This window comes from Furipterus horrens, unplaced genomic scaffold (genome assembly GCF_987537825.1).
Source record: "Furipterus horrens unplaced genomic scaffold, mFurHor1.1.pri manual_scaffold_5, whole genome shotgun sequence".
NCBI lineage: Eukaryota > Metazoa > Chordata > Mammalia > Chiroptera > Furipteridae > Furipterus > Furipterus horrens.
In genome coordinates, this window is record NW_028327175.1 from 183,290,072 (window position 1) to 183,316,046 (window position 25,975).

Genomic DNA, 25,975 nt, shown 5'->3' on the forward strand with positions numbered 1-25,975 from the left:
AGGGGACCTCAGCGAGACGGAAGACTGGGCAAAGGAGACTGAGAGAGAGCACCCAGAGTGGGGTGTCTTGAAAGTCCTTCTAGGAGCAGGGAGTGGTCATGTGGAACGAAGGCATCACTCCATCACCTGTCTGGGCACATACTGACTCTCTGTCTGGATGGGGTCAGGACGTTCTGCACATTCAATGGTAACCTTGACAATAACACCTACCACCGCTAGATAATTGGCTGAAAGCCTCCAGGAACTTCAGGGCATTAAGGGGCAATGTATTTAGTCATGTATGTCTAATGCAGGGAAATGTATTGAGACACATTTTAACCCAGAAAAAAAATACATGTGTATATATGTGTTTCTTTATATACGTGTATATAAAGAAACACTCTCTATACAGATATACTGAATACATATGTACACAAAAGTAGTTTTAGATCAGTATATTATACTATATAAACAGATCTGTAACTGGATTTTATTTCCCCTAAATCTATTGGGAAGAGTGCTCCATGGCAATAACATGTCTGCTCCTATTATTTTAGTGGTTGCATAGTATTCATTTTATTTTATTTTTATTTTTGTTCTATTACAGTTGTCCCAGTTTTTCCCTGTTGCTCTTCACTGCCCCTCCCCAACTCCTGCTCCCCTAATCACTTCCCACCCTGTTGTCCACAGATCATCTATATTAGTCCATTGGTTGCACAGTATTTCATTGTGTACGTGTACTATAATTATCTTTCCCAATAGAGAATTCTAAATTATATAGCAATGGACATTTTGTGCAGTTACTCTTTCACAACTGTGTGCTCACCTCCTTGGGATAAACTCTAGAAGTGGGGTAGCTATGTGCGAGGTACGCATGCCCTTCTAATGGTTTGATTCAAGACTGCTTCCTGGCAGTCCCAAAAATCTGAGATGTATTCAATATGGAACCTCCAATGACCTCGAGGAAGGACTTCTGCGGTATCATTCCAGGTAGACCCTGTTCTACAACACAGGGAGGACACAGGGTAGCCATCTGGGTAATAGCTGTTAGAAATAGGGTAGTGGTTTGGGTCAAGTCAGGCCAGATCACAACAGAAAGCCATCTGTGAGTAGTAGCCCTCAGCCTGACACGAGGAGCTGCAGCTGACTCCTGAATGTGGAACCACTTCATCCCCACACATAGCAGAACAACTATCCAGGCTGTACAGTCTTTGCGGCAGAGCCAGCGAGAGCTTATTACGTCAAGAGCAAATGCAGCAGACTATAATTAACTCCAACTCTTTCTCCACACTTGATTTTTGCTGGCTGGATTTGTCATCGTGCTGTCAGAACAAGCCTACTACATGTCTCCGATTTGTCCCCTTTACCTTGACATTCAGAGCAGAGGCATGACTCCATCATCTCTCTGGGCACATACCGAGTCTTTGCTTTGAGATACCTTTCAGCTCAGAAAAACAATGGACACAGAGCTGTGCCTTGGATCCATGGACTGCCTTCTCTGGGTGGGTCTGTACAAGCACTGAACCCAGGACTCATGACCCACCGCTGGTGCCTGACTGTTGGGAATCGTAGTTCTGCAGCACTCATTCTGGGCGAGCTGGTTTCCTACACTGGGTCCTTAACCATTAAGCAGACACACAAGCATGTTCCTGATAGTCTACACTTAAAAGGTGCAGATTCTGTGTGATCTGGCTGCATGCTCTTCAGTTTCCAGTCCGTGGGCTACACCATGTGATGTCCCTTTACCACGAGAGCCTCATCTACATACACCCTGATTCAGCCACCAACACTGTCTCCTCCGCTTCTGCTTCACAAGAGACGCTCAGTCCAGTCAGGAGGTCAACAGAGAGGGTTATCTTGTATGTCACGACTGAGATAAAGGTCACTGTACCCCAAGAACACAGCAGGTAGAAGGCAGTCTACAGATTTACACCAAATTCCATTTCTCAGATGACCCCATTTCACAGTTGATTATAAGATAATTGCCTCCTGCCCTGTAAGCAGGGCCCGGAAATGAACAGCACTTGGTCCTTCTCCCTCGCCCAGCTCTGCCCTGGCAGCCTGTGGCCTGTCCTCAGAATGCTATGTAGTACTGTTCCATTGTGCTGACGATGTCACTCTGGTCCTCCAGGAACTCCAGCACCTGCTGCAGCACGGGCTCACTCAGGCCTGGGCTGATGCTCAGGTGAGCACAGGCCAAGATGTGTCGGAAGTGGCAGCCCTTCTCCATGTCTGCAGGAAAAAAGCAGTTGGCTAAGCTTGGACACACCTGTCAGACCCCCCCTCTCCTCTCCCTCTAAACCAAAGCTCTCTCTGTAGATCCTGAATCAGAACCTGCATCTTAATAAGATCTCCAGATAATTCTTATGTGCATTAACATCAGAGGTGCACTGGTCTAGATTATCAGGAAACAGAAAACAAAGAAAAACAAAAAACAGCCCTGTTCTCAGACCTGTCTATGAACCCATGGCTCAGGGACTCAAGCTTTCAACTTTCAGGGATTCCCAATCAATAATTCTATATCCATAACCTAATAGATTTTTAGTGCTTGATAACCTTTATTCTCCAATGTCATTATGTGTATAAGTGCATGTATTCCGTGCTGAACCCCAAGCTTCCCAGGTGGGATCCCACTTGAGGTTGACGGCAGAGTCAGTTTACAGAAGCCTCCATCTCACAAGCCCCCACTGATGGGACCACCATGCAGAATGACTTCTGGCTTTCCTGCTTCGTTCCTTTTGGCACAGGCTTCCAAGGAGGTTTGTCTCTGACAGTTGTATTCTAGTAGCCTCTTACCCTCTCTCTACCCAAAATTTAGACTGTTGCATGTATATTGATCAAAGTTCAGGATTAGTAACCCCTTTCCCAGTTGAAGTCGATGATCTAGAGTAGTGGGGTGTACCTCAAGTTGTGACCATTATAGGATCATGAAATCAACTGAGTGGGTTGTGATGAGCATTCTTCTTCTTACTAAGCAGACTAAAGTAGAAAATTACAGAATGCACTACATTATAGGCAAGATTAATCTTATTTTGTGAAACTATTTCTAAATGTATATAATTTATACCTATCTATTGCATTATAATTACATAATTTATTGGACCATGATGCAAAATGCATTTATAACTCCGAGTCAGAGTCAAACCACATTACTAAAAACAAACTCTCCCCAGTTTTCACCTTATGGCCCCATGGCAGGGCCAGGCTTGGTCTCTCATGTTCTACACAGTCACTGAATGTTTTCAGATGACAAAATGTTTTAAATTCCAAGAAGGTGCACCAAGAGGTATCATGGTGTTGGGCAAAGCGTGGTTTGGGAGTTGGTGCACACTTGTGGCTTTGGGCAAGTCATAGTACCTTCAAGTTTCAGTTTTCTTACCTATGGAGAGGAGGCTAGGGAGGAGGTAGAGGAACCTGTGAGGTCCTTCCTGGCTCAGAGGGTCAGAGACTAACACAGGCAGCTGCCTGGGCTAAGAAAGACTTGCTCAATTCTGACCTCTAGTGGCTCTGTCAACTCAACATTCCTCCCAGCAGGGCTTCCCTGGGAAAACTTGCCACCTTCACTTGTCTCCACATTTCCAGTCTGTTTCTCCAACATTGATTTGATAAAGATTTCCTGAACACCTACTATGTGTATATTATCTTTAAAAAAGGGAGCATATAAAGAGTACAGATGGAGAGCTGACTCTGGAGTCCAAGAGGCCCAAATTCAAATCCAGGCTCTTTGGGACAAAGTGGTTCACGTCTCTGTCAGTTTCCTCATCTGTAAAATGGAGACAAAAATCACCTACTTCACCAGTTGTCATGTAGATTTAAGGAAATCTGTTAGGTGCTGCTTACATGGGGAATGACTGTGATTCTAATGTCATAGCCATAACCTAAGAAGATGCTCATAACCTAGTCCCTGCTCTAAAGACCCATCCACTCTTCCCAAAGGCCTTATCCTGTTTCTTCAGAAATGCCATTTCTGCTGTCTAAGAGGTGTCTGGTAAGGCTGTTCAGAAAGTGACCTTTTGGTTACACAGAGAGAAGGACTGGTGTTAGTTCTTCTTTAAATGTTTGGTAGAATTCACCAGTGAAGCCATCAGGTCTAGCGCTTTCCTTTGTTGGGAGATTTTTAATTACCAATTCAATCTCCTTACTAGTTATAGATCTATTCAGACTTTCCATTTCTTCGTGATTTAGTTTTGATAGGTTTTGTGTGTCTAGGAGTTTGTCCCTTTAATCTGGTGTACATTTGTTCACGGTATTCTCTTATAATCCTTTTTATTTCTGTCGAATCAGTACTAATGTCCTCAATGCATCTCTGATTTTAGTAATTTGAGTCTTCTCTCTATTTTGTAGTCCATCCACCAAAAGGTTTGGCAAATTTGTTGATCTTTTCAGAGAACCAACTTTTGGTGTCAAAGATTTTCTCTATTGTTTTTTTATTCTGTTTCATTTATCTTCACTCTAATCATTCTTTCCTTCCTTCAGACAGCTTTGGATTTAGTTTGTTCTTCTTTGTCTAGTTCCTTAAATTGTAAAGTTAGGCTGTTGAGATCTTTCTTGTGTTGTTTTTTTTTTTTAATGGTTATAAAGTTCCCCTTAGCACCCCTTTTGCTGTGTCCCACATTTTGGTACATGGTGTTTTTGTTCTCCATCATCCCTGCATATTTCTAATTTCCCTGTGACTTATTTATCTATTGGCTGTTTAGGAGTGTTATTTAATTTCCACTCATTTGTGTGAATTTTCCAGCTTTACTTCTGTTACTGACTCCTAACTTCATCCCGTTGCGACCAGAGAAGATACTTTGTATATCTATCTTTTCAAATCCATTGAGACATTATTAGTGGCCTAACATACGGTCTATCCTGGAAAATGTCCATGTACACATGAGAAAAATGTATATTCCGTTGTCAGGTAGTATTTTGTATATGTCTGCTAGATAGAGTTGATTTATTGTGAGAATGTCCCTATTTCCTTCCTTATCTTTTGTTTGATTGCTCTATCCATTATAGAATGGGGTGCTGAAGTCTCCAGCTACTATAGAATTGTATTTCTCCCTTCAAGTCTGTCAGTTTTTGCTTCATATATCTTGATGGTCTGTCATTAGATACATAAATGTTTATAATTCCTCTATCTTCTTGGTGTATGACTCTTTCACTGATGCACAATGCACTTATTTCTTGTAATCTTTCATGACTGGAAGTCTATTTTATCTAATGTATAGCCACCCCTACTCTATTTTGGTTACTATTTTGCACTGGGTATTTTTTACCCCATTCTTTCACTTTCAGTCTATTTGTGTCTTTGGATCTAAAGTAGTCTCTTATAGACAACATATAGTTGGGTCGTTTTTTAAAAACACTTTCTCCAATTTCTGTCTTTTGATTCAGGGGGTTTAATCTGTTTATATTTAAAGTAATTACTGATAAGGGGGGACTTATTTCTGTCATTTTGCTATTTGTTTTCTATATGCCTTTCACCTTTTTGTCTTTCATTTCCTACATTACTGTCTGTTGTGTTTAATTTTTTTTAGTGAAACATTTAAATTCCTTTCTCATTTCCTTTTGTATATATTTCCTAGCTACTCTCTTTGTGGTTACTATAGGGATTACACTAAAACAATTTGAATTTATTCCAGCTTAACTTCAATAGCATACAAAAACTCTGCTCCTTTGTAGCTCTGTCCCTACCCTTTCAGTTGATGTCACAAAATTACATCTTTATACACTGTGAGCCTAAGAACATAAACTAATAATTCTTTTAAAAGTATTAATCTCTTAAATTATGCAGAAAATAAAATGTGGAGTTACAAAGTTAAAATAATATAAGTTTTTAGACTAATTTTTTTGTTGTTAAAGTGTATTAATCTCTAAAATTATGTAGAAAGCAAGCAAAAAAATGAACTTACAAACCACAGTTACAATAATACTAGCTTTTATAATTGCCCAAGTATTTATCTTTATTGAAGTCTTTATTTCTTCATATGGGCTCGAGTTACTGTCTATACTGTCTTTTCATTTTACCCTGCTGGGCTCCTTTGAGCATTTCCTGCAGAGCAGGTTTAGTGGTAACAAACTCCCTCAGCTTTTGTTTATTGTAAAATGCCTTGATTTCTCCTTCGCTTTTGAAGGACAGTTTTGCTGGATACAGGATCCTGGTTTAGTTTTTTTCTTTACCACTCGGTCTATATCAGCCTACTGCCTTGGGTCTCCGAAGTTTCTGATGAAAAACCTGCTGCTACTCTTACTGATGATCCCTTGTATGTAACAGTTGCTTCTCTCTTGCTACTTTCAAGATTCTCTCTTTGTCTTTTAAAAGTTTGATTATAATGTGTCTTGGTGTGGTCTCTCTGAGTTTATCTTACTTAGAGTTCATTGAAGTTTTTGGATATCTATATTCATGTCTTTCATCAAATGAGAGAAGTTTTCACCGCTATTTTTTCAAATATTCTCTCTACCCTTTTCTCTCTTCACCTCCTGGGACTCATACAATGCATATGCTGGTCTACTTCATGGTGTCCCATTCATCCTTTAGGCTCTGTTCACTCTTCTTCAACTGCAAGTTTGCTGATTCTTTCTTCTGCCTGTCAAAATCTGCCTTTGAATCACTGTAGTAAATTCATTTTAGTTATTGTACTTTTCAGCTCAAATTTTTATATCCAAGGTCTGTCCAGAAGGTATCCAGCCATATAATATGAAGAATAGAGACATTTATTGAAGATACAAGAAATGTTATACATAGGACAATGACACCACAGTCCCCTTCAAAATAGGCACCTTTGGTTCTTCCAGTTGCCATCAGCTGCCCCATTGTATTTTCCTGAATCTCATAGATGGTCTGAAATCTCTTCCCTTTCAGAGGTGATTTTAGTTTTGGGAAAAGCCAGAAGTCGCAGGGAGCCAAATCTGGGCTGCCGGGGGGTTGAGTCACCTGGGTGATTTGATGTTTCACCAGAAAACTCTGCACAAGACATGATGCATGAGTGGCCGAATTGTGATGAAGCTGCCAATCACCAGTTGCCCATAGCTGCAGTCTTCTGAATCATCCGAATGATTTCCGCAAAGGAATGTTCAAGCTTAATGCAAAATCTGATGCAGATTCATTGCTCTACTTGCCCAGTCATTTTGAATGCAATGGCCACACAGTACACATGCTCACTCAATGATGTCTACTGCCCCCACTGACTAGTACAGTGAAGTCATCATTGTTCATGCATGTGCATTCCAGTCCATTCTCCTTGGCTGCCAGGTTACATCAATGTCACGCAAACCATTCTTGTTATATTAACAATGGCCAGACTTTTTCTGGACAGACCAATATTTTTAGGTTTTCTATCTCTTTATAGTTCCATTTTGCCCAACCATTTTTCTTGACTTTTTACACAAATTCCTTCAGTTTTCTGAGCATTTTTAGGGCAGTTATTTTAAAGTCTTTATCTAGTATATCTGCCATTAAGTTTTTCTCAGGGAGGGACACTTTCTGTTGATATATATATATTTTTTTCATTTGAATGGGTCGTACTTTCCTGTTTCTTCGTATGCCTTGTGATTTTCAGGTGAAAACTGGACATTTGAATCTAACAATGTGGCAACTTTGGAGATCCAGTTCTCCCCTTCCCCCAGGTTTGCTGTTGTCTGTTATTATTATTGTTATTATTGTCTCTGTGCCAAGGATCAGACTGAGGTGTAAAGTTAAGGTCCTTTCAGGTCTTTTTCTGAGCCTGTGTCTTTCTGTGGGCATGTGTGGCTGCTTCCTAATTTCCCCCATATATGCAGTAGCTTTTGAATGCACTAGTCTTTCTTTTCTGGTTCCCAAAAAGGAGAGAAAAGGAAAATAAAGGAGATTAAAAAGAAAAGGACACCAGTACTTTCCCTGGAAGTAACTTCAGCTGTTGGGGCAGGGGCTTGCAACATTGGGATGAGATGCAACAATAGCCACCTACCTCTTTATCTGCACCTCTGTAATCAGAAGCAACAATCAGCAATCAGAGTACGATCCCTGATACTTGGAGGATAGGCTCTTTTTTGCCTACTCTAGCTCTCGCAAGCTCCTTGCAGGCTGCTCCCGAAACAAATGCACAGCTGTCCACTATGTGGCTGGGGTGGGATAGATAGCTGTTACCAGGAGGTGAACACTGACTGAAATTAACACCAATTTACCTCCCTTGGAAGCTGCAAACTCTCAAAAGCCTTCCGAGTTCCAAAAGAATTACATCAGACAGATGCAATTGTTTCCTCCTAAGTGGACAGAGAGATCCCTAGTGCCTCCTCCTCTGCCATTTTCATTATAGTTTTATAAAATACCGATTTATTTAATCCTCATAACAATCTATCATGTAGGCAATGTTATCCCCACTTTACATATAAAGAAACTGAGGCACAGACTTAGTCACACAGCTGCAAAGTGGCAGAGCTGGGATTAAACCCAGGCAAGGTGGCCCTAGAGCCCAGCTCCCCACCACTATGCTATGCTGCCTGTCTTTAGATAAACCCAGCATCAGTGCTTTAGGAACCTAAAACAAGCCTCGAGTTTACAGTCCTTTTATTCGTGTAGGTTTAACCTTTGTGGAAATATTCATAAATGACTAAAGATTTTAAGTTCTCTCACCAATCATCCTGACAAGGAAAAACTCAATGCTATATTTTGTATGAAATGTTAGTAATAAACAAAAGGTCTAATAGGAATGGTTAAATAAATGGTTAAATATCTATTTATATATATAATGGAATGTTGTGCAGCTATTAAAAAAGACTGAGACACTTTTATATGTACTGTTGCCAAATGACATCTAGAAGTCAATGTGAGATTTAAAATAACAACATGTGGAACACTGAGTATTGTATGCTAACCTTTACTTGTGCTTTTAAAAAAGGGTAAACTATATAAATATACTTACAAGTATATATACATTTATAGAAGAATATGCAGGAAACTAGGAACAGTTACTGCCTTTGGAAAGGGGAACACAAAGCTTGGGTCTCAGTGCTGGGAGGGAGTCTGACCTTTTTGTGTATATTTTTGCACCATTTTATCATGTGCATACATTATTATTCAGAATAATTTTTTTAATGTCATAGATATTTCCTGTGAAAAAGAGTAGTTTTAGGGGATTTCCCGACAATCTCTATAAGGTATTTTTATTGGCATCTTCAGTTATTCAAGCTCCAGAATTCAGCTCCTAGGAGTTGACTAGTTCTGGGGCATTGGTTTATGGCTTTTAGAGGTTCCCACTTATAAATGGAGTGACAGAGACAGTTCACTTTAACACACACATTCACCAAAGCAGGAGCTGGCTTGTGCATTAGATGTGGATATAAAATCTGCCACTTTACAGACCCTCAGATCACTGAGGCTACTTGGTTCTCCTAAGCAATAAAGTGTGAATTCCTTCCATTTGCTGTACCAGGCCCTAGGATTACTTTAATCCATTCTGTTCCTAAAGCAGATCAAAATAAGAATCTGGCCATGTGACCTAGAGCTAGGATGAGTGCAGGGAAGTTACTTAGGGAGCAGCCTCTCACCCCTTTTCGGCTAAGAAATCCCACAATCCACTGCTCTTAAAAGCTCCTTAAATTGTGGATGGACAAACTTCCCCCTGCCCCAGCCCAACTAAAGGATATTTGTTCTTATTGTTCTCAATGCAGTGAACAACCAGAAACCTTGCATTCAAATAATCGGTTGCTTTAAGTTTATTTTAAGATCTGTCATCATGCAACTCTGGGCTCTGACCTCATAGGTTCCTAAAGGCTAAATAGGGCTGCATATCAAACACCAGAGCCAGCGACCTGGGCCAGCGACCTGGTCCAGCTCTACCCAGTGACTCAGCCTGGAATAGGGCCAGGCCCCAGTGATGTATGGGCTAAAAGGACTGGAGGGAGACTTCCCTGGAGAGAAAGAAAGCAGGATGAGGAGACCTGCAGTCATTAACAAGCCTTTTCACTTTTCTTCTAGTGCCGTTTGTTGACACAGTCCAACATTTGTTATTAGCAGATATTTGTAAAAGATAGATTTTGAAAAGTCACCTTTAAGACTGATCAGTTTTTATAGAAAAAGATAGGATTAATACTTTCCTCTCTAACTAGTAAGAAAATAATAATGTCTGTTGTCAAACTATCTACAGTTTGAGTTTCTAACCACTAGGGGTTGACCTAACTTCATTAAAACCAACTATTTTCTAAACCACTTTTGCAAATTATTGGGTTTCAGGATGACAGAATTACACTGTTTATAAACTGTAATGTCTAGACTCATTCTTCCCAACATTGAAGGGCTTGAAGTCAAAAGAGAAGAAAATTTCAGGTTTGGGTTCAAAGACAAGGGGCAAGAGTAGAACAAGAAATAACACAAATCAGAGAGAACATTAGAACCAGCAGGACATCAAAAAGTCCTGGCTCAATGGCTTGCCTCACTGTATCAGGATCACCTGAGGAGCTCACCTGTCACCCCCTCACCCTACCCCTTGTGAATCAGAATCCCCAGGAGTGGGATCTGAGCACCATATGTCAAAAAAACCTCCAAGGCTGGATTTTATGTGCAGCCAAGGTCAGGACGACCGTGTGAGCCTAACACTCACTTTCGGAAGGAAGAACCTGAGGCTCTGAGGGGGCAGGGGTCCTGATAAGTCATACTTCCAAGTCACTACTAGGGAAAGCCTCAGCCTCCTGACTCTCCATCCAGTACTCTCTGGGAGGAAACATGCCCTTCCAGTGCACCAGGACACGTGTACATTACACACTTACGGTTTGGTTTCTGGCAGTCTTCTAGAATGATACGGTGGATCTTCCTGTGCAGTTCTTTGTCTTCTCTGGTTACCTAAAGAGGAAAAAAAGTTCAGAGAGAAAGTGTTCTTAAGTAACACAGAGGTCATCCAGACTCCCAAATTAGTATTTAAGATAGTTTCTGCAGATTTCGTGACAACCATCATCCTGACACCAACAACATGGTTTTCAATACTTGGCCTATTGTCAAACCAGTTCTGACCCTCAGTAGCTCACTGCTCTGTCGCTGACCCAGGGATACACTCTCTGGGGGCTGGTCCACTGGGGCCACGATGTAAAGAGAAACTAGAATACTTTTAAGGAGCAACTTTCTTCTTATTCATAACATATTCATAAAATTTCTCTTATTTATTATATTTTTGAGAGAGGCACAAGTGACTGAGGTCTCTGATCTCAACTCCAGGATTCTTTCCTCTGGTCTCTACACCTGCCTCCTGATGCATTAGTTTTTTTCCTTTTTCCAACCACAAGGGAAAAACAAAAGAACTATGAGGAAAAGCTAGCAAGGGAATAAATCTAGCCTATTCCTCAAGATCATTTGTCTTCAAAGACAAACCTAACCTAGTTCCTGTCTCAGCCAGGTCAAGTAAGAGGAAAGCAGCAACCACTGGGGTCCCCCTTCATGTAACAAAACAAAGGAGAACAAGAAATAGAAAGGGAAAAAGAGGAAGGAAGGAAAAGAGGAAGAAAGGACAAAAAAGCATACAAACACATACAGGGTGGGGCAAAAGTAGGTTTATAAGTTATTCATATGGGAAAATAATACAATAATTAATAACTAATACGAGAACAAACTGTGCTGCCATAGCTGAGTGGCTCAGTTGGTTGGAGCATCATCCGTATTCCAAAAGATTGCAGGTTTGATCCCTGGTTGGAGTGTGTATGGGAAGCAACCGATCAATGTTTCTCTCTCACATTGACATTTCTCTCTCTCCCCTTCTCTCTCTCTCAAATCTATAAAAACATATCCTTGGGTGAGAATTTTTTTTTTTAAAGTGTTTTGTGTATCACAACTGTAAACCTACTTTTGCTCCACGCTATCAGGAGTGCTTGTTTGATGGGACTTGGAGTGACCAGATTTAAGAATGGGGACATTGGTAATGCCTGCCTTTCAATAAGGTTATTGTAAAGATTAAATACGGTAATGTGGGTGAGAGCTGCTGAAAGCTGGAAAGCAGTATACAAATATAAGTATCTACACCGCTGTGATAACTATAACTACATGGAAAGGGGAGGAGTGAAGTCAGAGAAGGGGGTGGGTTCTACTGAGGAAAAGAGAGCAATTGTTGCTTGGTCACCCCGTTCCAGCTCATACTGACTCACAGGAGGAAGTGCCCCAGCCCCGCCACACCTCAGCCATGGACTGCTGCCCCTGGTTCTGCAGCTCCTCAGGAAGAGATGCTTTCGACACTCTCAGTCGGCTAATGCCAGAGCCTCCCGGGGCCATGTGAGTGGGGAGGGCGGGGCTCTTAAGGCGAGCTGCCCATCATGAGCCTCTGCAGCCCCGCAGGAGGCAACCGACTCCCACCTGGCCTTCTCATCCTGGGAGGGAGAGGACTGCACTCAGCCTTACACAGATTGGAATACCCTTTTCAAAAGCTATTCAAATAGTATTTAAAATATCTCTTAATTTTTAAAAGTGTTCTAAAATGGGGCCCCACTAGAGTAAATCAATATCAAGAAAATGTCCTATTAAGGACAGCTTCCTTTTGGGAATCATGTCTTTAATTAGTGAGACTTCTGGGATGCTTCAGATGTCTGATCTGTCTCCCGGACAATTGCTTGTAGCTGAAGCCACATCTATGCTACTGATATCAGTGGTCACAAGGACGCCCGATTGCAGCCTGGCTCCTCTGATATTAAAGGTAGACAGTGAAAGGTGAACTTCTAACTCCGCAATTATGAGAAAAGCAAGCACTTATACCCCTAGTGAGAATGTCAACTGGTACAAGCTTTTGGACAGCCAATCAGACTATGTTGACCAAAAGCTTAGAGGTACATGCCTTTGCTCCAGCAATTCCTCTTTTAAGAGTCGGCCTTACAGAAATACGTACATTCACAAAAATAGTTGCGTGAAAATAGCCACAGCAAAGTTGGAAACAACATAAATGTTCATCAGAGGGAAGGGGTTAAAACATTTATGGCAGGTTCCCATAACATGCAATTCCATGCAGATGTTAAAAAGAATGAGGTACATTTATAAGTACTAACATGGGCCCTGGCTGGTGTGGCTCAGTCGACTGTGCGCTGGCTTGTGATCTAAGAGGTCGCCAGTTCGAACCCCAGTCAGGGCACATGCCTGGGTTGTGGGCTGGGTGCCGCCTCGGGCTCAGGGCGTGCAAGAGGCAACCAATTGCTACGTCTCTCACACATTGTTTTTGCCCTCTCTCCCTCCCTTCACCTCTAAGAAATAAATAAAATCTTAAAAAAAAAATGTTTTGTATAGGTACTAACATGGAAAGATGGTATAATGTGCTATTTTGGTGTCAAGAATAAAAAGTTGCTGAGCATTATTTAGAGCAGTGGTTCGTAAGTGTCCCAAGGGACACTTGGCAATGTCTAGGGACATTTTTGGTTGTCACAACAAAGCAGCTGCTACTGGCATCTAGTAGGTGAAGGCCGGGGAGGCTGCTAAACAGCCTACGATGCAAAGGACAGCCCTCCACAGCAAAGAATCACCCAGTTCAAACAATGTTGAGGTTGAGAAACCCTGACCTAGAGAATGATCACATTTTTTTGTAAAATAAAAAATGCCAAAGCAACACATATTTATATGTGTGTATTTTAAATGCACAAATGTCTAGAAGAATATACTATTAAAAGTAGTACCTTGGGGTTCCTTACTTTATATACTTCTTTAATGGTTGATTTTTAAAAACAGTAAATAGGTATTCTTAAGTAGTAAATATATTTGTAATTGAAGCTAAGAAGATAAAGCATTAAGTTGTAGATCTCTTACATAGAAGAGGTTATCAAAGCCACCGTCTTTCTGGTAAATGAATCCTTTTTCCTGCAGGAGCTTTATAGCATTCTTAAATATACTATGGATTGCCTTGGAATCGGTGTCTTTCTTAAAATCTGCCTGTGGGAAGAAGAAGAAGGAAAAATAAAATAAGTCCCATCTTACAGCACCTGAGAAGCAACTCCCTAGACCAACTGGTTTATGGATCCACCCAACAGGCTTTTCATCTGGTGAGTCAAAAAGATCCAGGTACGAACTGGCCTAGCAAGATGGTATTTAAGGAGGATTGGGAAGTTTTCTCTAGCAGGATCATGTCCAATAACTGTTCTATACCTTAGTTATGACTTGTTTAATTCAGTGATATAAAATGGAAAACTCAAAAGGACAATCTTTATTTTATTTTTTATACAGAACTAAAACACTGTATACACATTAGCTGGTGTTTTCCCCCCATGAAAATCATGGCTATAGACAACCTCTCCCTACAGACTTTAAAGAATTCCATACACATTGAAATAAGTTGGGGATTCCAGCATGTAGAAAGTATTAAATAGTCTCCTTATTTTACATGGAGAACAATGGTGGCAAACAGCTCTGCAGAGACCTGTCAAAGGTGGGTACATGGGCTGAAGATGGACAAGGGTCCTAGAGTGAAGCAAGGCCATCATATGGAAGGAAGCTCAGCTGCTGTCAGCCAGTTTGCTGTCTCCTCAGTGTCAATATTTCTACCCTTCTCTAAGAGACGGGTTTACCTGGAGAGGCTACTAGGTCATCCTGTTTCTGATTCCCAAGGAAGCCAAATGTTTTGGCTATGTCCCATGGTTAACTAAACTGTATGGTTTTGGAGCTGGGGACTTTGTATTTCATCTCAGCCACCTTCTCCCTGGCACACAGAGGGTGATCAATAAAGCATTTGTGTAATCAATGCAAATATTATAGAGGCTGTGTCCTCTATATTCTATTAGGGATTTTCATTTTATTCCTAAAACAAATAAAGTGGTGAACAATAATTGTTCTTCCAGGTACAGATCCATTTTTAATGTGACAGAAGTTTGTCAACATAGTGAGATGATTAGAGCACCAAAGAAATGGGGCTAAGCATCCAAAACTGTTTGAAGGCCAATTCCTAACTCCAATGAAAGGTGCCTATGAAGAGGCTATCTGGGGCAGCACCCAGAGATGCTGAAAAAGACAATGAGCGTGAGACCTGCCAATGACACTTCCTTCAAGTGATATGGAAAGGAAGGAAACCCCCAAATGGCCTCAAGTGTTGACAATACCATCCCTAAAGAAACCTTCTCTTTCTAGGAGAAGCCTCCCAAACAGGCATTGTTTTAACCTAATAGATCCTGGCAGTGTTTCACAAACGTGCTCTCCTGGACTAAAGAGCAGAGTCTAAGACTCTTAAATTATAGTCTAATTCTTTCCATAACAGAACAAGCTGAGGAACCTGGTCATTAGAACATTAGGGCCTAAAGACCGACAAACACTCCAGGTTACGACAGCACCCACTTTGAAGGGACAATAAGGCCCAGAGATATTTGATGACTCCCATAGGCAGAAAAGTTATCTGGGTGTGTTTAGAATCAACACCTCACCTACCAATCCTTAGTCACACATCTTTTTATTCAGGGGGCTTCAGACAAAATCATTTTTAATTTTATACATGAGTTCTTTTACTTAGGGGTAGCACAACCCAATATAGGTTCCCCCTACTTAATCTTCATACTTCTAAGGAGATTCGTTTTCTTTAATCAATTTAATATAAGGATCTTAGGGGTCGAGGTAGTATTACATCTCCATTAAAACAGATTCCCTGTCAGGACACATGCCTGGGTTGTGGGCCAGGTCCCCAGTTGGGGGCATGTATGAAGCAACTGATCAATGTATCTCTCACACATCTCTCACACATCAATGTTTCTCTGCCTCTCTTTCTCTTTCTCTTCCTTCCCTTCTCTCTCTATAAAAAAAAAAAAAAGAAAAAAGAAAGAAAAAAATCTTTAAAAAGACAGAACTAAACTGGAAACTAACTAGAAACATTGTTACACAATTATTCCTGTCATTAAAAAAGACTCTTCAGACTTCTGGTCAAGATGGAGGCGTAGACAGATATGCTGCATCTCCCTCCACAACTAAGAAGGACTACAACTACCTCAAAACTAGAAACAACCAAAAGTTCCAGAAAATCAAAGTGCATGGAAGTCCAGCAAACAAGGATATAAAGAAGAAATACTCATCCAGACAGGTAGGAAGGGCGGAGAGGACACGGTGTGGTGGTGGCAGCAGTGGCAACAGCAGCAGGCCAGTGGAAAGTGCAGTTACACGTTTTAAAAAGTCAGGAGGGACACCTGGGGAGCATCCCCAGCTCCTCACCAGAGCAGCTCACTGTACCAGCTCTGGAGAAAATCAAGCCTCATTGCTGTGACAATGCAAACCAGTGGGGGTTGAGACAGAAGCAGAAACTGCCAGTCAGCAGAGTCCGCTTGTTTAAAAGGCCACCACAGTCCTAGAGCATCCACAGACCCACCCACCCTGGGAACGACGGCCAGGGCAGCAGCTGGAGTGGCACCAGTCTGGTGCGAAAGTGGGAGAAATGCCTGGAAAAGGGGCGAGTGCTGGGCAAGCGGCATTGTTCCCTCTCAGACCCCTCGCCCACACACAGTGCCACAACATGGTGAAACGGGTTGCCCATTACTGACCAATCCCTAAGGCTCCGTCCCTTACAACGTAGTAGGAGTGACAGCTCTGCCTGGGACATGGAAGCAAACAAACACAGGAGACTTCTGGCCAAGATGGAGGCCTAGACTGACATGTTCCATCTCATTCCACAACTAAGAAGGAATACAACTACCGCAAAACCAGAAATAACCAGAAGTTCCAGAAAATAAAAGGAAGTCCAACGTATGAAGTTATAAAGAAGTGGTGCTTGTCCGGACAGGTAGGAGGGGCGAAGGTGGGGAAGAGAGGTCAAGCTGTGCCGGTGGTGGCAGCAGCTGCAGCAACAGCAGCGGGACAGCAGTAAGCACAGACACCTGTATTTAGGGGGAGGCGAGAAGCGCCTATGGAGCACCCCCGGCTGCAGACCAGACCCGTCAGCTTGCAATTCCAAAGCTGGGGAAGGCACTCCCCCATTGCCTTGGACTGTGAGGCCCGGTGGGGGTGGAGACGGAGGAGGAGGCTCCCGGTCTCTCAGCGGAGATTTAACGGCAGGAATCCATCTTGGACCCCCACCCCTGCAGAAAACGCCAGGTAGTTAAGAGTGCACAGGGCTCCGTTCCCTATAGCATAGGAGGTGTGACAGCCCTGCCCAGGAAGCAAAGGTAAACACAAAATGGTCAGGATGGCACAGATCATGATAGAGATCCCAGTGATGCAGCTGACCAGACAGCAAATTTCTAATCTAACGAAGCAGCAGATAGGAAATCTTTCTGAGGCACAGTTCAGAGCTTTGCTTATAAAAGTGCTTACAGACCTAACAGCAGATATTAAATAAGACAGGGAAGGAATGAAGGCTAGTCCTGCTGAAATGAACAAAAACACATACAAAACTAGTGGTGAGGGCAAGAAAACCAGGGATCAAATCAACAAATCGGAACATAGGGAAGGAACAAACACTCAAACAGTACAGAAAGAGGAAACGAGAAATGAGGAAAATGAGAAGAGGCTCAGAAACTTATTGGACAGCTATAAGTGGGCCAACATCTGAATCATAGGGTTGCCAGAAGGTGAAGAAGAAGAACTAGAAATTGAAAAATTATGTGAAAAAATAATGAAGCAGAACTTCCCTAACTTGGAGAAGGAAATAGACTTACAGGTCCAGGAAGCACAGAGAGTTCCAAAACAACTGGACCCAGGGAGAACCACACCAAGACACATTGTAATCAAAATGTCAAAAATTAAGGATAAAGAGAATCTTAAAAGCAGCAAGAGAGAAGAAGAGAATTACATACAAAGGGGTCCCAATAAGGCTGTCAGCTGATTGCTCAAAAGAATCTCTGCAGGCAAGAAGGGACTGGCAAGAAATATTCAAAGTAATGAAAAGCAAAAACCTACAACCACAATTACTCTATCCAGCGAAGCCGTCATTCAGAATAGAAGGGCAGAGAAAGTGCTTCCAGAACAAAGTAAAACTGAAGGAGTTCATCAGATCCAAACCACTGTTGTATGAAATGTTAAAGGGACTTGTTTAGGAGAAGGAGGATCAAAACTATGAACATTAAAATGAAAACTATCACAACAACCAACAACAGAAGCTAGGGACCCAAAACAAAGGCAAAAGTAGGCAACGAGAGTGGGAAAAGAACTATAGGTATGGGGAACATTATGGGGGGAGGTCAGCAGGGAGGGGGAAGGGGGGAAAGAGAGGGAGATGGTATAGGAATTAAGAAGCATAGTAGGAGGGAGTGGAGTAGACAGGAAGATGTTGAGAAGAACTATATGCACAACCAATGGGCATGGACTAAGGTGGGGGGACAACTGGAGGGCGGGATGTCACTGGGTGGAGGGGAACAAAGGGAAAAGAAATTGGGACAACTGTAACAGCATAATCAATAAAGCATATTTAAAAAAAAAAGAAAAGGCTCTTGGTTATCCCCAGACCATACATAAAGCCTGGCTCCTCCTCCTCACAGATTTCAGTAAGATCAAGCAGCAGCAGGAAGAGAGGGCAGTAAGCCCGCCAGCTTAAAAGCACAGTGCCGGGCTGTGAACAAGGACGACCCAACAGAAAAGGCTCTTGGTCAATATAAACAACATGGGAAGCTTCCTGTCCAAAAACATTGCCTCAGCTGACCTCAAGGCATATCTCCCTGCTGGTTATAAAGACACAGTCTCAAGGGTAAAACCTCCAATCATCTCTTCTAGCCAGTAGCTCTTCCTGGCCTGGAATTTGTGTCTTTCTTGTCCTTTTCTAAAGAGCAATGACAGAGTCATCCGATTCAGGAAACCGAAACTGTGCAGAGGAAAACATTGACTGGCTGAACACGCTGAGCCTTAGCAGGCCTCTCCTGGTTGCAGGTCAGGAACTGGGTGGATCTCTGAAACATATATAGTCTTCATTCCCAAACAAACTCAACATTCATCCAGCTGTCAAACAAACAATGGTTTTGCAAGGCCTGCTTATCAGGTTTCTGGATTTGCTAAGAAGGGCCCCGATGGAAAAAAAAAAGAAAGGGCAAAACAATCAAACCCTCTCCCTCGGCCTATCAACTAGAACACTTTCACAATGATTTTTTGTGAAGCTTTCATCTGGATGACAACACAAAGCACCGAAAGATCTAAGGTTTCACCATCATTGTAAAGCATCCTTAGTCTCCCAGGCTCAATTAAACAGGATTCAATTGAACGATGATGACCTTGCCAAGCAGAGCCATGTGAGGGAACAATTTATAATTGATGGAAAAATAGTTTCCAAAGACAAAACAAAGTGCCATATTCATTTCTTTCTAAGCATGCAGCACTGGGCAGACACAAGCTTCTCCTCTAAGCATTTTCAAAAAGATATCATGGCAAAAGTTCTCCATGAATTGTTTTGAATGGAGGAGCCTTTGAGTCCTCAAAGACCTCAAGTCTCTCTACTTAATTAGAGTCATCACAGAAGGGCTGGTTCAGAGGAAGAATGTGGTCTTCGCTAGACTTCAACGTTTCCTTCCCAGCATGCCAATAGAGTGGTCAGAAGTCCTACGAGGCCAACTTGGCATTGAGCCCCCTCTAAATGACTAAATAAAAAAGGTCAATCTTGCTGTCAGGGGACAGCTGGAGGGCTGCAACTGTTTAGAAGCAACAATGACACCGGACAAAGCGGCCAGTCATGACCCTCTCCACCTTGGTGTTTCCTGAAACAATATCCCTCATCTCTGTGTTTGAAATTATGGGTCACTGGACACACAGCCTGGTGCCAGGAAGAGGTAATTAAGTTCATGAATGAAACTGAGAAGCAGTGGCCATGCCTAGGAAGTTGGATGGGGGCCTGGTATCCATCCTACCAGAATCATGAAGATTAACTTATGTTACCTAACAAGGGAACTCAGAGCAGCCCTGTTGGTAATGGCAAAAGAGTGAAAAACATCTAAACAGTCCGGAAATGGAGAGGCTGGTTATATAAATTATGGTACATGTAAGAAAAGATAATTGTAGCCCTGGCTGGTGTGGCTTAGTGGATTGAGTGTCGGCCTGTGAACCCAAAGGTCACCGGTTTGATTCCCAGTAAGGGCACATGCCTGGGTTGTGGGCCAGGTCCCCAGTTAGGGGCGTGCAAGTGGCAACCGGGCACATTGATGTTTCTCTCCCTTCCTTCCCTTCAAAAGTAAATAAAATCTTTTTTAAAAAAGATTGTTGTATAGTGGCAAATCTATGTATGGCTAGGAAAGGATCTGTAAGACCTACTCTTCAATGAAAAGCTAGGGACAGACTAGTGTTTAGCATGACACCATTTGTGTAGAAAAAGGGGATACAACTACTTCTACTTTCTTATGCACAGACTACCTCCAAATGGATATTCGTGACACTAGTAACAGCGCTTGTCTCTGGGGAAGGGGCGGGAGGGAGGATGGAAGGAAACATACTTTTAACTAGATATTTTCAGGGACTATTTGAATTTTTAAAAACCATTCATTCTTCAATTAACTATTAATTATTGAAAACCTACTTTATGACAGACCAATTCTGGGCCCTGGTTCTAGAGAACAGAGAATAAGACAGATGAGCGCAGGGCTCTCAGAGAGCAGACTCCGGGGAGGAAAAGGCAGGCTGGCAAACAAATACCTGTGATGTAACGCGATATGAGAGCAGGGTGACAACACAAGGAGGAAGGAAGTGGCCATCACAGCAGATGGTCAAGGAGGACAAGAAGGTGACATTTAAGCATATCCTCTGGTGGAATAAACGAAATAAATAAATACAAGTCATGTTACAACAAAAAATCCAAGAACTGCAATGAAAGGGGAAGTCTAACAGCAAAGTCTCAAATGATCCTTAATTCCAAGCACAGATGGCAACACCAAACTACTTCAGGTCACCTTTAAAAAAAAAAAGATTTTATTTGTTCATTTTTAGAGAGAGGGGAAGGAAGGGAGACAGAGAGGGAGGGAAACATCGATGTGAGAGAGAAACAGTGGTCAGATTCCTGGCATATGCGTTCTGAATGGGGACCAAACCCGCAACCCAAGCATGTGCCCTGACCAGGAGTCAACCCATGACCTTTTGCTTTGCAGGATGACGCCCAGCTGAGCCACCCCAGTCAGGACAAGTTCACCTCTAACACCAGGGGTGAAAAAATGGGGACAGCTCTTTCCAGAAGAAATAAAAATACAAAGTGTTCCTTGAAGTTTCTACTTACAAACCAGAATGAATATAAATGGCCTGTATTCAAACTCCTAAAATGCAATAGGTTAACTTCATTCTGAAGAAGAGGCAGCAGGTCAGTAAAAGCCTTGGTTCAAGTTCAATGAATAATCTTGGAAGGATAATTACCTCCTCTTCTATTTCCCCCATATTTGGCTCCTCCTGAGATTAATGAAATACCCTTCTCAGTAAGTACTAAGACCTAAGTACTATGAAGTTTAGACTTTTTTTTTTTATACCCGAAGATTAAGCTTCATGAGATTAAGTGAGAGGAAAAGGTCAGGTCCATTCTCATTTCAAATTCTTAGAGGTCCGTGGTCTTCCCAGAATAAAAAGAACATGTAATAGAATAGAACCATAACCTCTATTCCCTGGGTCCACCCTATGAGTCTTAATACCTCGCTCGCACCTTTCAGCTGCAGAGTTGGGGCATGGGACTTGAATCCTCACACGGGCCTGCTGCACTTACTTGCTCGGAGCAGGTGCTGTGAATCACGGGCTGATTGGCAAGGGACAGCAGAGACTCCACCATTTCCAACTCCTGCTGGTAAAAGGTTTGCACTCTGTTCTTCACGAGGAATTCTTTGACTTTTTCGTTCAGCAAACATGTGAGATTGGCAAGGTCCAGGGTGCCTGGATTTTTGCTGGGGAAAGTTTTTAAAAAACCTTATAAAGAATTATCACCTCTGTTCCTTTTTGGTGTGTGTAAAACAGAAACAGCTAGAAAACACAACACTATATTAATGTTTGTTTTTGACATAAAGGACAATTCTTACTATGAACATTGTGTGGCTGTTTAAAAAGAATGAGACAGACCTACAAGAACTAAGATATTCATGATAGCTTAAGTAAAAACATTGCAGAATAGTACGTGACGCATGATCCCATTTTTGTAAAAGAGCAAATGACAACCCACAAAATATACAGGTGGATATTCCCACTTGCATGTCACAGAGAAAACCATCTAAAAGAGTACCCATCAACCTGTGGACAGTGGTCACCCTGAGGGCATGGCTCTGAGGCAGGAGACAAGACAACCAAAGACTTTCACTTCTTACTTCATAAAGGCCTATAGTTTGGGGTGTTTTTAAATATAATTTTTAAAGATATGTAATATATACACATTAAAAAATTAAAGTGTACACAGTAAAGTTTCCTTTCTCTCCTCCTCCCAGTTCCCATCCCCTTGACAACCGCTATGCCTTACTGTCTTCTCCCAGAGTTCTTTGATGCACACATATGCTAGAAAACACACGTGTTCTTACTTTTCCTGCCCCTCCCCTCGCCCCCTGCAAACACACAAGAGTAAAATCAGCCCTAGTTGAGAATGACTGGCATCATGTTTTGTAGTTTTTCATTATGACGTGTTATGGTGAGGTATTTTGATTAGGATGCATCTTGGTGCAATTTTCTTCAGGTTTCTTGCCTTGGGGCTTGTTGAGCTTCTGGGATCTATGAGTTTATAGTTTTCATCAAACTTAGGAAAATCAGTCTTTATTTCTTCAGATATTTTCCTCTACTCCCTCACTCCTTCAGGGACCCCTGTTACACATGTATTTTCCTCACAACAACCTTAGAGCCTCACAGTGTGTAAGATGATAATTTCAAAATTTGAACCCAGGGCCACTCCAGCATCCAGGCTCCCTCCCTCTTGCTTGGCTTCCTGCGGTGGCCTTATCTGCAGCAGTGATGGGCCATATACTTACCTTAGTGCTTCTTTTTCTAGGGCTGGGCTGTGGAAAGGCTGGTCATAAACCTTCCTGTAGATACTGGGCAGCTCAAGCATCCTTGCAATTTGAGTGCTGCACACTGGATCATCTACTTTATCTAAGAAGCCATGGGGAAAAATATGCCACAGAAATTACACCAAGATCAGTTCTTTCCCATGCCAAATTGCTGCTAGGATGACAGTCACTGAGGCACTTGTGGGTGCCCAGGAATCACACAGTCTAGATGCACTAAATAGACCCCAGTCATCGGCAAAAGGAAATGCCATGCCCTAAGCATCATATACTTGGCCAGGAGTGGATAGGGGCCAGGGAGAGCACATTAGCTTATTCATTCATCTGTTATAATGGTGCAGATTCCCCAGCAAAAACCAGCGAGAGCAGTGCAAAGCACATCACTCAGATGAGACAGGACTGCCATATATGTAATGGGCTGTTTTCTTTAAGGATTAACGAACTTAATGGAACTTAAGAAATGTCTGTCATTTTGAAGAATATGAACACTCTTCCCTATATGGATTCATACTTGGAACTTCAATGTACTTTAGAAACTATTATGATATCCAAATAAACTTTTCAGCTATACATAATAAATCATTTGTTTTCTTTCCCAATTTATTTATACTTACCTCCTCTCTTTAAAATAAATTTAAGAAATGCTGCTTTCCCCCCAAAAAAGCATGTTATAAAGTATAATTTCCTCCATTAAATAATTAACCTTTTTATTTGAACTTATTAGAAATTTGACTTTTAGCTAAACAAGTTTACTAGACACACACCCAGTATAACAACCAATCTGGCAAAAATATCTTGTACTTACAATAGATAGTGGCATGAATTTCTCGCTCTTCTCTGTATGTGCGGACATAACCTCTGACCCGGACAATGTCCCCAATTTCTATCTTTGTTCTCTGCTCAATGGACTCTTGCAGCTTCTTGAGCTGTGAGGTTAAGCTCAGTTCTCTTGCACTCGGAGCAGCTGTAGTTGTTATGGTCAGACCGGAAGGAAAGAGAGAAATGTGTAACACAGTCAACTCTGCCACATTTGTACAATAGTTTGCACAAGACATTTATTTATTCTATTTTGGATTAGTTGTTCTACTGGAGGAAATCTGCATAACCTTGTGAAATCCTCCACTGAATAAAAGGCATTAAGCTGTAACGATTCAAAAGCAAGGTGAAGGGGACAGTCTAGAAGCCCCACATTCTCTCAGGGTTCAGCCAGATTTGGTGGCAATAGCTCTCAACAACTGCAACTCCTTGCAGGGAGACAGAGGTCTGGAGTAGGGGGCAAGGTGGCCCAAGAGTCTCTCTTTGTGATTCTGTTTATGGTGAAGGCAAATTCACCTTCCTAGGTGCTCGACACCCTAATCTCTCACCTCTCACCTTTGTTGAGTCTGATATCTCTCTCTCCCTCTCTCTCTCATACACTTTAAAACTATAAACTTAAGCAACAGAGTTCACCTTATACATAGAATTGTTGTGCATGATCTAACCTAACCCTTACATCATGAGCTCAGCACAATGTCAGATCCACAGGATAAATTCAATAAATGTCAGCTATTTGGACAAAATTACTTAAGTTTTCTTTGAGGTTTTTTATTGGAGATTAGTGGATATAAAGTACAAATAGGTCCATAGTTCATCACATATTGTCAGAATGTTTGCGAGGAAAAAAAAAGTATTCTCTTTTTATAAAGTGTCACCAGCCATGTGTGCATGCTTGTGGCTCCTACACAGGCTTCAGTCATTGGGATTTTTAATACCTTAGAAAATGTGACCCTGCTCTGACCCATGTGGATCAGTGGTTTAGGCATCATCCCACAAATCAAAAGGTCGCTGGTTCAATTTCTGCTCAGCGCGCATGCGTGGGTTGCAGGTTCAGTCCCAGGTAGGGGCACGTTCAAGAGGCAACCAATCTATGTTTCCCTCCTTCTCTTTCTCCGTCCCTTCCCCTCTCTCTAAAAATAATAAAGTCTTTAAAAAAGAAAATATGGCCCTGGTTGTGTGGCTCAGTTGGAGTGTCATTCCGTGCACCCAAGGGTTGCTGGTTTGATTCCTAGTCTCTATCTCTCTCTCTAAAAATCAGTGGAAATATGTCCATGGGTGAGGATAAAAAGAAAAGGAAAAAAAAAAAAGAGCCCTGGCTGGTGTGGTTCAGTGGATGGAGCGCCAGCCTGTGAACCAAAGGGTCACCAGTTCAATTCCCAGTCAGGGCACATGTCTGGGTTGTGGACTAGGTCCCTAGTTGGGGGGCGCATGAAAGACAACCACACATCGATGTTTCTCTCCCTCTCTTTCTCCCTCCCTTTCTATCTCTCTAAACATAAACAAATAAAATCCTTAGAAAATAAAAAAAATGTAATATTGTATTTTTTGCACTATGAGACGCACCTGACCATAAGACACACCTAGGTTTAGAGGAGGAAAACAAGAAAAAAATATTCTGAACCAAATGGTGTACTAAAATATTTAATAAAATATAACAGAATAATATTTCAACCATGTAAAGTGAACAGCAGTCATCGGCCATCGGCAGCCGTCCGTCTCGAGAGACGATGGCGTAGCTTCTTGAGAGTCTATCTGCACCACCGAGAATGGCTGTGCAGTCCGACTCGGGAGTGACAATCCCTGCCGCACTTGTTACAGGTGAAGGCAGATGGCTGTTGTTGCTGCTGTTGACGCTGCTTCCGCCTCGATCTTTTCTGGACCGCCTCCTCGTTGCGCGCAGCCTCTGCGCGTGATGTACCTTGCCTGACCGCGAGCCTCCAGGCTAGGCGGTCGTCTGCTTGAACTTCCCATGTGTTGAGATTGATGGAGCATTGTGTCATATCCTTTTTGCAGATGTCTTTGAACCGCAGTTTTGGGTGCCCTGTCATCCTCTGGCCTTCTGCTAGCTCGCCGTAGAGGAGGTCTTTGGGAATACGGCCTGCATCCATTCTTTTGACATGGCTGAGCCACCTGAGGCGTCTCTCACTAAGAACTGCATGCAAACTGCTCATGTTGGCTTGCTCCAGCACCTCGGTGTTGGGGACCTTATCCTGCCAGGCGACATGCAGGACGCGTCGCAGGCACCTCATGTGGAAGCTGTTGAGTTTCCTTTCGTGCCTTGCGTAGGTGGTCCACGTCTCGCTGCCATAGAGGAGAGTGCTGAGCACGCAGGCTTGGTAGATGCGCAGTCTGGTTTTCTCAGCGAGGC

The 25,975-nt window shown here is 42.3% G+C and overlaps 1 protein-coding gene across 1 annotated transcript in view; it reads right to left on the minus strand.

The window, feature by feature from the left end:
- Positions 1-419: 419 nt before the first annotated feature.
- Positions 420-25,975, minus strand: part of STN1 (STN1 subunit of CST complex) — a 43,936-nt gene continuing 18,380 nt past the window's right edge. The window contains exons 5-10 of the mRNA XM_090278547.1: positions 23,597-23,761; positions 22,756-22,876; positions 21,519-21,693; positions 13,706-13,828; positions 10,708-10,780; positions 420-2,211 (exon numbers count right to left, since the gene is read on the minus strand). Of these exons, the coding sequence (XP_090134673.1) occupies positions 2,054-2,211; positions 10,708-10,780; positions 13,706-13,828; positions 21,519-21,693; positions 22,756-22,876; positions 23,597-23,761 (815 nt within the window). The 3' untranslated portion in view covers positions 420-2,053. The remainder of the gene's footprint in view (positions 2,212-10,707; positions 10,781-13,705; positions 13,829-21,518; positions 21,694-22,755; positions 22,877-23,596; positions 23,762-25,975) is intronic.